This window comes from Setaria viridis, chromosome 9, assembly GCF_005286985.2.
Source record: "Setaria viridis chromosome 9, Setaria_viridis_v4.0, whole genome shotgun sequence".
In the NCBI taxonomy this organism is placed as follows: Eukaryota; Viridiplantae; Streptophyta; class Magnoliopsida; order Poales; family Poaceae; genus Setaria; species Setaria viridis.
Window position 1 is genome coordinate 11525077 of NC_048271.2, and position 10172 is coordinate 11535248.

Genomic DNA, 10172 nt, shown 5'->3' on the forward strand with positions numbered 1-10172 from the left:
AGATTGCGGCGGCAGAGAAAGGAGGGGTGAAGGGGAAACCATTGGAGGAAAGGAAACACAAGTCGACTGGGGTATGGGGCTAGCGAGGAGCTCGTCGAGCGCGCTGTAGCTTGGCTTGGGCGACGAGTGCATCTGATCAGGTACAGGTGGCTCAGCTAGGCTTGGTGGCTCGGCGCATGCAATCCACGTCAACGGAGACAGATCAAAACAATGTACACGTGGTTAGTTTAGGGGTAAATTAAACCAGTATCAATAGGAGGAAAGAGTAAATTAAGTTAATATTTTAGTTAGGGGTGGAATGGATAAATTGAATAAGTGAGGGGTTTTTGCCTTTGGCTGATAACCAAACGCTCCAATGCTACGCGACGCGCATTTCTAACCCGGTTTGAAAACGGAATGGGACAAAATTTAATTCTAATCTATTGCATGCAGTTTTTTTTTTAAAACACCTAACGGATGCGTGGCCTGAATCCGACGTGGCACCATCCGCAGCCGGCAGGTCACACCTACAGCCCCCATGCTCGATCTCAATCTTGTCCGTAACGGCTACTTCTCCCCCGATCCCCTCCTCTTCCATTTGAATCCAATCCCCACCGCCCTCCTCGCCGCCGTCTCCTCCTCCTCCACCTCCTCCACCTCCTCCTCCAGTCTTCCTCCACCTCTCCCACCGCCATGGCCGCCGCCGCGCCTCCCGCCTCCTCGTCCCCACCTCCTCCCAGCGCAGCCGACGGCGACGGGGACGGGGTCGGGGGCGGCGCCGCCCGCTGCTCCTCGCCGACGCCCGCGCCCCGCAGGAGGACCTCCCCCAACCGCAGCGGCGGGAGCGCCCGCAAGGTTCGCTCGCTCGATCTCTTCCCTTCGACCTAGCGGCTGCGTCGTCCCGTCGATTGCAACTTGTTCGGTTCGTGGGGGGCTCGGTGGGGGGCTTCGCGCGGTTGTTGTTGTCGGGGGGAAATCGAGTTCGCTGGGAGGGCGAGATGCGGCTCCGGTTTGGAACGTTTGGTTTGTCCGAAAAAAGTCGGGCGGGGTATCTGCCGCCGGATTGGAGCGATGTGCAATCGAATGTGTCCTGTAGAATCCTTTCGTTTTTATTATGCACTTTGCTTCCCGGTGGAATTTCTCTGCATTTTAGTTGATCGAGATCGCTCGGGTCAGATGTCTGGTCAGAACTCAGACCTCTACTTCTTCATACCCTCTTCCATGGTGATCTCGTCCAACTACGTGGGAGCGCCCGCAGTCTACAACTCGATGGAGCAGAGCAGGATCACGACTGATTTTGAACTAGCTTAATATCTTGACTTATTAACAACTCTAATGGATGATTCATTCAACTTATAGCCTGCAGAAAACCAGTAATACAAAATTTCTTTTCTTATTTCGACTGCTATCATCATAAGCTTATGATTATGAGAAGGCATCTCAACTGAAAAAATGACTCGTAATTTATGCACTTTTTGAACCGTTGAGCATCAATTACTCTTAAATTATCAGCATCATACAGAATATAGAGCGGAGCAGGAGCATGACTGATTTTGAGCTAGCTTAATATCTTGACTTATTAACAACTCTAATGAATGATTCATTCAACTTGTAGCCTGCAGAAAGCCATTAAAACAAAACTTCTTTTCTTATTTCAACTGCTACCATCATAAGCTTATGATTATAAGAAGGCATCTCAATTCATGGCTTCGGAATCTGGATCAACTGAAAAATCACTCATAATTGTATGCACTTTTTGAACCATTGAGCATCAGTTACTCGTAAATTATCAGCATCATACGGAATATAAATCATGATACCAAACTATTCCATTTCCGAAGGGCTAAGTCATACTCTTTAGGTCTAAAAGTGGTATGCACTTTGCAGGAATATTTTATTTGAAACTTTTGGTCAAAGGAAACGCTGAGTGGGGTCTTAGCTGAAATAAATTAGTGGATTCAAGAATATGTTTAGGTTCTTACACATATCAATGTGCATGGTGTGCATAGGTAAAATTTATTACTGTTCTGTTATGTGATTGTCTTAATGTTATCCTTACTCCTATAAGCTACAGAGATCATTCTCTATTATGTGTTTGTGGCAAAAAAAAACTCTACCTTCTGTTTATGAGCTTGGACAAACCCAACTAAGGATTACTAGTCTTTTTTGTGTTGCTCTGTTTGTTGTATGCAGTGATAATAAACTTAGCTAACCCATATTTGTGCAACTGTTCCATGCAGAGTCCAGGGTCAAGAGATTTTGGAGGAGGTTCAGTTTTGAAATCTGTGAATAAGTCAACATTGCAGTTTAAAAAATCTAGGAATCGTAGAAGTGGTTCACCTATCAATTGGACACCTCGGAAGAAGACCGAATCATACATGAAGAGGAAGATAAAGCATCTTCAGGTATCTAACGAATAATGTCAAATGATGCTTCTCTTTGGTGAAGTGCTTTAATATTGATTTCAACATTTTTCAGTGCCCTTAAATGCATTGCTTGACTACAAAATTGCGAGCTAAATTCTTACGCTACCTGTATATTTTCTTGTCCAGAGAGAACAAAAAAAAGGAGAAAATAAATCAGATTTATTTTTTAGCATGAAGGATTAAAGCTCTGCCTTTTTGTCTTCTGTAGGAAACTGATGGAATGACAGCGTCCCTTCATGAGACTCTAGGAAATGCCAATCCTCACTATACCAGGATGGCAAGGGAGAAGATAGCAGCTAGAGAGGCTGCCAGAAAGGCGACAGAAGCTCGCAAAGCTGCTATGGTGGAAGCTTCATGGTGCAGAATTCTTCGAGCAGCCAGGTGAGATAACCCCCTCATGCTCTGTTAGTCTCTTATGCTGGGTCTTATGCATTCATTCTTTTATTATTTTGGTTGCTCTCGATTCATTCTTTTGTTTATTTTGCTACAGGATCCAAAATAAAAATGCTGAAGAAGTCATGGAAAAGGCCATGCTTCGAGCAACTGAAGCATTTGAGGAAGCTAGAACAATGGGTGTGATGATGTATGACACACCAGATTGTCCACATCAGCAGTATGAAGTGGAATCATCATCACATACTGGAGGACGATCAACCCATAAAGTTACTGCATCCTTTCAGACTGCTTTTCAGGTTGATATGGAGGTTTCTGCTGCAGTTAAAAAGGCATTTGTTCAACTCGCGAACTCTTCAGATTCAGCAAAGAGAGAAGAGTTTAAGGAGCTGTTATGGAAAATAAGCCAAAATCCTGTTTTGACAGAGGCTGATGTGAATTCTGAAGACAAAACACAGCTTGGTGACTGTAGTGATGAAGGTACTAGTTTGAAACTCAATAAAGAAAACCTCACAGGCAACAGTGCTCCTTCTGATTTCAATACCACAAAAGTTCAAGAATCCATAGATGTAGTTAGCATTATGCTTGAAAGGCTAAAAGCTCTTCATGAAGATGAGCTTGCCTCCCTGGCAGTCATTGTAGCCACATCTGGGCTTAATGCAGCACTTCAAAGTGACAGGGGCAAATATCATGAAACAGATCCTGCAAACAACATTAGTGCTGGTTCACTCAGATCACAATCAAGGAGGTATTCTACTGCAGCAAGCTTTGTTGATGTCCAAAGACCAAAGAAAGAAGTCGCTTCTGAGCTACCAAGTCTGGACAAGTTTCTGGTGAAGCATCTTTCAAAACTTGAAAGAGATGTTCAGGAAGCAAGAGAAGCAAGCAGAAAAGTCACTTCAGTAAAATCTGTGGCACATGATGCTCACAGCCAATTTTCCAGCAGCAATGCAAAGGCAGCAGAATCTACTTCAGACTTGGGCAGCATTCTTGTGAAGCATGTCTCTAAGCTTGAGAAGGAGGTCCTGGAAGCAAAGAAGAATAATCAAAGCTTTCATTTGGTGAAAGGAAGCTGCAAAGATGTCAAAGCGAGTGATGTGCAGTCCAGAAACAGAGAATCAGAGTTCAACAGGACACAATCAGACTCAGAAGCTGAAAATAAGAGTGATTTAAAGGGAAGCTGTGATTCCAAGAGATCAGATGAAGACAGCAATCAAATCCAAGACTTTTCTGATTACGTGCAAGAAGATAAAGAGAACAGAAGTTTATACTCACATCAGCTACCACCCTCTGGTGCAAAGGGCAGACAGGGTGGTAGAAGATTAACTCGAATCGAAGCTGCTAAGCTGGAAGCACTTAAATCCTTCTGTACTTTAGATGACAATGCATTAGATGCCGGCCTGGATAAGATCTTCGTTAAGCCAATCCATAGATTGGAGAAGGAAAAGAGGGAAGCACGCGAAAGACAAACTAATGTGTACAAACATCCTGAGAAGCATGCTCAAAGCACAACTGTGACAGAGGGCTTAGATGATATCTTAGTGAAGCATGTATCTAGACTTGAAAGAGAAATGATTGATTACAAAAAGAGGAATGCACTGGTAGAAGGATGGACCAACATATCACATGATCAGCGAAAGAATGGTAATAGTGCCAAATCATCTGAAAGTTTAGATCAAGTCCTAGTGAAGCATGTAAGTCGGCTAGAAAGGGAAAAGATGGAATTTGAAAAGAGGAATGCGTTGGGAGGAGGAACCAACATGCAGAATGATAAGCAAAGGCCCTGTAACAGTGTCACTGCTTTGGATAGTTTAGACCAAATCTTAGTCAAGCACGTCTCCGGGCTTGAAAAGGAGAAGATTGAGCATGAAAAGGAGAGGAGCATGACCTTGCTAAAGAAGAGTCACACACAATGTACAGATGGAGCAGCGGGAAGTTTGGCTGACATCTTTGTCAAGCGCCCAACAAAACTTGAGCAGGCGAAGCTAGCTTCTGCTGCCGAAGAAAAACTGGCCAGTGGCTTAAACCCTGTCGAAGAGCGTAGAAGAGCAAGAGAGAAGGAGCTTCTGGATGTGTGGGGAGGAATGGGCCTGGGGAACTCAATGAAGCCCCATGTGTCCAAGATTGAGAGAGATAAGGTAATTCTATTAAACCAAAGCATCATCTGAAATGTGGACAAGAAAAATCCTTCCTTTCGGGCTGACATCTAAAATGTTTCTATTGGTTTCCAGGCTGCTTACAGGATAGCTGAGGCTGAACAGAAGCAAATTAGTGCTGCAGGGGAGCCATGAATTCACTGAACCGGATTGTGCTCCAGCTCGGAGGAAAATGCAAGCTCTGAACTTCTTTTTTCTGCTGAAGACGAGTAGTGATTGTTTGCGAGGATCAGATCATCCAGGGCGTCTTGACCTGTCGCAATGCGTAAAGCTTAACATTGTCAACAGGTTACTAGTCGTATCCCTGATAGATTTGCTATAGCCTCTACTGCTTTTGCCCCCTTGCAGTATTATATAGTTGTAGTTATTTTTGTGCAATTGTCTAGCTGCAATACAGGGGTTGAAAAGGATCAATCATATCTGAAATCAACTGTTTACAGGATGATGATAAGTCGATAATAAGGATCAATGCAGTTGTCTTGCTGCAGTTACTACTCAGTACTCACTAATGCGTTAATAAATGTTGGTAGCATATAGTTGATTCTTCATATACATGCATTTTATTTGGATGCTTCGTGCATTGCCTCATCGCAGATAGGGATGAATGAGCTGCAAATTGACCAAATTTTCTGCGGTTTGATGCACTTAAGTCTTTGCCTCATGATGAATGTTTCTGCTTGCATACAGTTTGTGTGCATTGTATTTTGCTTATAGCTTTGTGTTTTAGATACCCAGACTCCCAGAGATGTACACTATAGTGGTCATTTACTTTTCTTTGTTTTTCCTGTAACGTTTTCCATGACTGTAATGGCTTTTAGTGATACTACAATCGATAGCTTCTTCGAAAATTGAAACTTTAAACTGCCACTCTTGCTTTCCCTCCAGTTGACATTTTTGCATGCCTGCTCTGCTCTGAAAGTCTGGTGAAAAGCTGGATCATCAAAAAGAGAGACAGAGGGTGGACCTAGCTAGTACTGAATACTAATGTCTTGTCGGCCCGAGGGGATGCAGAAAGGGGAAGAACGTTTACCAGAAACTGATGCTGTGAATAATGCACAGCCATATAGGAACCTTATTGTTTTTTCAAAAAAAATATATACAGTAACCTTTACCGTAACACAGTTGTGAAGTTGTTATTCATTTGCAAGCTGCACCTGCGTATCCTGCCAAACTAGGGCGTTTATGTTATGTCTTGTGTAAAATGTGATGCAGTTTTCTAGAGCTACATTACTACCTCTCCCAGGCGGTAACTTTCTGGCGTAAGTGCCTTTTTTTTTTCTTAGAGTTGCTTTTCTACATGAGCTACACCAAGCGTGATGGTGATCAACAGCACTACTGAAAATTAACCTGGCCTGCAAGTACCCGTTAATCAGGAACTGGCCAACCGGGCTTAGTTGAGAAGGTAGCCCCCATGACATAGCAAAGCCCTACCAGCAGGCTTCTAGAGTACCTGCTCCTTCTGCACTGCATCCTCTCCTACGAGCTGACACCACAGCCTTAAAATCCTACTACATGACCATTGACCCACGCCGCAGCCATCTTGAGGCTGAGGCACTGCACGAGCCATGGCGGTTGCTGCGTCACCGCCGCCGCCCCTTCCTGGAGAAGGAACGGCGGCGATCCGCTGGTGGTGTCGGTGATCGACGACGACGACGTCAGGCTCCCGCCGGAGCAGTCCGACCCCACGGGGGTTCCGGTGCCGGTGCCCTCGTCCCGCCGCTTCCTCCTGCCCGCGCCGCCGCCGCCGACGGCGAGCGTCAGCTCCAGCCCGTCCTCTTGCCTCGGCGGAGGCGTCGCGTTGCCCGCGGCGACGACGAGGATGTAGTCATCAGCGGGGAGGCGAAGGTCCAGCGCGCGACGCGGCTGCCTGCAGCTGCGCCTGGTCTGACGCCGCCGGCAGCCGATGAGCTCCGACGACGGCCTCGACACGCCGCCGCTCATCATCAGCTGCTTCTGGACGCGGTACAGCCGGTGCAGCTCGTGGACCTGTTTGCGCACAGGAAATGGCAAGATGATTATGGTAAGTTCATCGGAGTGGATTAACCCGGGCTTCGGGTCTCCTGGGTTGAGTGTGTGCCGTACCTGCTGCCTGAAGGTCTCTTCGTGCCTGAGCATGGCCATCTTCATCAGCTCCATGTCGCAGTGATTCACAAGCTTCTCCATCTGCACTATCCTGTGTTCTTGTGTCTCGACTGGCCCTTGATCTCAATTACTCCTATACCAACCAGTTGAGTATCCTGCAACCAGAGTTAAGAGGTGCAGGATGCAGAAATCAATAAAAGGGAAGCTTTTCAGTTGCTGGAAAAAGGAAGGTCGATGTGTGTGTTCTAGGATTCAGCCAGGGCTAGCTGACTTCGAGGAACAAACAATTAGGCCATAATAATAACAAGCAAATCAAGATGTGGAATCAAGACAAGGATGACCTCAAGTTTTAATCATGCAAGTAATGAGCAAACACTTTCTCATAATGATACGCAATTTACACAACACTGAAGCCTAGCCACCGGATCACGGAACAAAGGACAGAACTGATCTGGGAAGCTGGGACTACTGCCCTATCAACTGGATCAAGAGAAGCTTGTACTTTACCTTGGATAGACTCTTCTTGTCTCCTCTTCAGTAGAGATTCTTCTTCAGTCAGTAGATTTCTCTCCAGTCAGTTGAAGCCAGCCAGCAGCATGAGACAAGAGAAGAAAGAGGGAGAGACGAGAGAGAGCAAAGATGTCTCGGTCTCTCTCAGATGCTGCAGCCACTACCGGGGAGCAATGCAAAGTGAGTTAGGGAAGGGGTGTTTTATAAGCTAAACTTGGGCAGCGCCATCTCAAAAAGCTTGGGAAAAATGCAATGATGCCTCGAGAGAATATTTGGGCGCTGGCCCTTTTGGCATGCCGAACAAGAGCAGTGTGACATCCTTTGCCACGGCATGAGCTGCCCCTCCTATAGCAGACAACATTGGCAGGCAGGACCGCAGGAGCCTAGTTTAGCCGCTGGCTGGCCCCACAAGGTATGGGCCCCACACACGGGCCAGTGGCAGGCCAGGCCAGTACCATGTACCAGTGCAGTTTCTCTGCGTCACTGTGCAGGCATGCAACGCGATGCATGCACGGGCAGTGCTTGTGTCCGTACATGTGCTTCTCTCACCGAGAGCTGCTTCTTGGATACCTTGATTCATGAAGATAATTGAGGTCCAAATAACTAGACCATGTTATAACTGGGAAGGAAAACAGCCATAAAGTCATGAAGAAACACGTCCGAATGTTAAAATGAACAACTTGCATTGGGGAGTACCATCGAATAATACTACGAGTTCCAGACTTTTTGCTTGTGCAATTCTACGAGAAATGAGAACGATGAGTTCACCACTGCGGTCATTTCCCCTCCGCTTGCGTCACCCTAGGGGCGGCCCGGGCGGACCACCCCCACGCTCCGCGCCTCCCCCTCCCATCCCTCCACCTCGTCGCCACCGGAGCACGCCAACGAAAGCTCGTGCGGGTGCAAGGACGGCGGCAGCAAGGTCTCCGTCCCCGCATATACCATCTCCTCCGAGTTTTTCTTCCCCCAACAAAATCTAGATCTAGTTGCTGCCTGCGGTGGCGGTGGCAGCGAGGGCGGTAGGTCGGTAGCGACGGCCCGCGGCACGCCGGAGCTGACCTTCTTCTTCGCCTCTGGTGGCTGCCGCCGTGGGGGGCGCTCTCCTTCGATTGCCGCCACGCCACCCCTTGGGGGCAACAGGCGGCCTTTCAATTGCCGCCACCACCACCGTGTCAGTACATTTCTTGGGTGTGCAAGTTCTTAGGCGAAAGTCTAGCTTGATCCTCAATCGTTTGCCGGTGATGACGGTGCTATAGGCATCGTTTTCCTTCTTGAAGGCGATGTTGTGAGGACCTCAACCTTCAGTCCAGGTGAAAACCAAAGAACCGACTCGCTGGTTTGGCGGCAACAGCATCCTGATGTTTCTCTCCTCTTGAGGTGTCGTCTTGGAGTCCTTGATGGCGAACCATGGTCACCTTGGAGGGATGGCAGTGCCCGATCTGTTTGCGTGGTAGAAATCGACTCAGTGCGGTTTCTAGATGACAAGGGTTACCGGGCAGCACATGACCGTCGACGATCCTAGCATCAAAGGTTTCTAAGAAGACAGCTGATGTGAGGCGTTTGTTACTGCATAAGAACCAAAGCAAGGTTGAAAGAAGGACGTAGAAGAAGTTGGAAGCTCAATCTTTCAAGCTTTCTTTCTTTCTTAATTTCTTTCTTTCTTGTCTTTTGTGTTTTCTCAGTTTGAGGTTTGGAGTCCAAGTACTCATGTAGTTTGTGGCTATGTGGTCAGATTTGTTTCTTTGTGGTCGTAGACATTCACACATCGGATATTTTCCTTAATCTAAAAATCAGAAATATGAGAACGAGACATGAGTAGCAGCTATATTCAAGCATCAACAAAGTTTGGGTGAGATGATTCAAGAATGAACTAAAAAGAAGGTGACAATATAGTGGCCGTTGGGGAATAATTGCCTTGCTCAGTGCTTGCCAGAAACAATGCATTATTTGGTCGCAGAGCACGGGCAGCGTCAGCGTTCAACACGCTGCTTGTGGCTAGAATTTAACAGAGTCATAAGAGAGGAACGCAGCTATAGGTGTGCTACCGTCCTAGCTCCTTTTTACTGGCGTCATTAGCTACAGCACTGACAACATTAACAATGATCACATGCCTTGACTGCAAGCCTTTTTGAATCATGCAGCTATGGCTATGGAGATGTCGTGTCCGCCTTTCGATCGTTGGGCCATGCATGCCATGCGCGGGACAGGTCCGGTCCGGCCCCTACCACCACCAACAGTCTCTGCATCCGCCGACAAGTCATTATTCAGATTTCAGATACATATACTGCTATAGTTACAGTGCATCGCTTTGCAGCAGGATTACTCTACCACGTAGAAATAGAGTGATACATACAAACTCTGATGAGAAGTACTTGCCAGAAGCGAAAGCATCATTGATCATAGAAAAAAAATCTGAAACAAACAACACTTTGGTGATGAGATTGGTGGGGGATGAGGTCGATGTGGCCCGGCCGGGCATGCAGCTGCAGGCTGCAGCATGGTCTGCAGAAACTGAGATGAAAATGCACTTTTTCGTCACTGAAAACAAGCAAAGGCGATGCATGCACGGGCATCGGGTGGCGGCCTCTTCTTTCTAGGGCTCGGAGCTTCGTTCGTGGATGGCCGG

General features: G+C 46.9%; 2 protein-coding genes across 2 annotated transcripts; one reads left to right on the forward strand and one right to left on the reverse strand.

The window, feature by feature from the left end:
• The first annotated feature begins 554 nt into the window (after positions 1 to 554).
• On the forward strand, positions 555 to 5452 carry LOC117839382 (uncharacterized). The gene is made up of 5 exons (XM_034719701.2): positions 555 to 834; positions 2220 to 2384; positions 2614 to 2786; positions 2896 to 4936; positions 5030 to 5452. The coding sequence occupies exons 1-5, from the start codon at positions 673 to 675 to the stop codon at positions 5087 to 5089; spliced, it is 2601 nt and encodes an 866-aa protein (XP_034575592.1). The 5' UTR covers positions 555 to 672; the 3' UTR covers positions 5090 to 5452.
• A 609-nt stretch (positions 5453 to 6061) lies between these two features.
• On the reverse strand, positions 6062 to 7835 carry LOC117839383 (uncharacterized). Its single transcript, XM_034719702.2, has 3 exons — positions 7544 to 7835; positions 7037 to 7191; positions 6062 to 6940 (listed from the first exon to the last, which is right to left on the reverse strand). Exons 2-3 carry the CDS (start codon positions 7115 to 7117, stop codon positions 6452 to 6454), a joined length of 570 nt encoding a protein of 189 aa, XP_034575593.1. The 5' UTR covers positions 7118 to 7191; positions 7544 to 7835; the 3' UTR covers positions 6062 to 6451.
• Between the last annotated feature and the right edge of the window lie 2337 nt (positions 7836 to 10172).

Excerpts from the sequence above, each read along its gene's own strand:
- LOC117839383 (XM_034719702.2), bottom strand. The coding sequence starts at position 7,117 with ATGGAGAAGCTTGTGAATCACTGCGACATGGAGCTGATGAAGATGGCC. Across the intron at positions 6,941-7,036 it reads AAGAGACCTTCAGGCAGCAG|GTCCACGAGCTGCACCGGCT; the intron begins GTACGGCACACA and ends GTGCGCAAACAG.
- LOC117839382 (XM_034719701.2), top strand. The coding sequence starts at position 673 with ATGGCCGCCGCCGCGCCTCCCGCCTCCTCGTCCCCACCTCCTCCCAGC. Across the intron at positions 2,385-2,613 it reads GGAAGATAAAGCATCTTCAG|GAAACTGATGGAATGACAGC; the intron begins GTATCTAACGAA and ends TGTCTTCTGTAG. Across the intron at positions 4,937-5,029 it reads CCAAGATTGAGAGAGATAAG|GCTGCTTACAGGATAGCTGA; the intron begins GTAATTCTATTA and ends ATTGGTTTCCAG.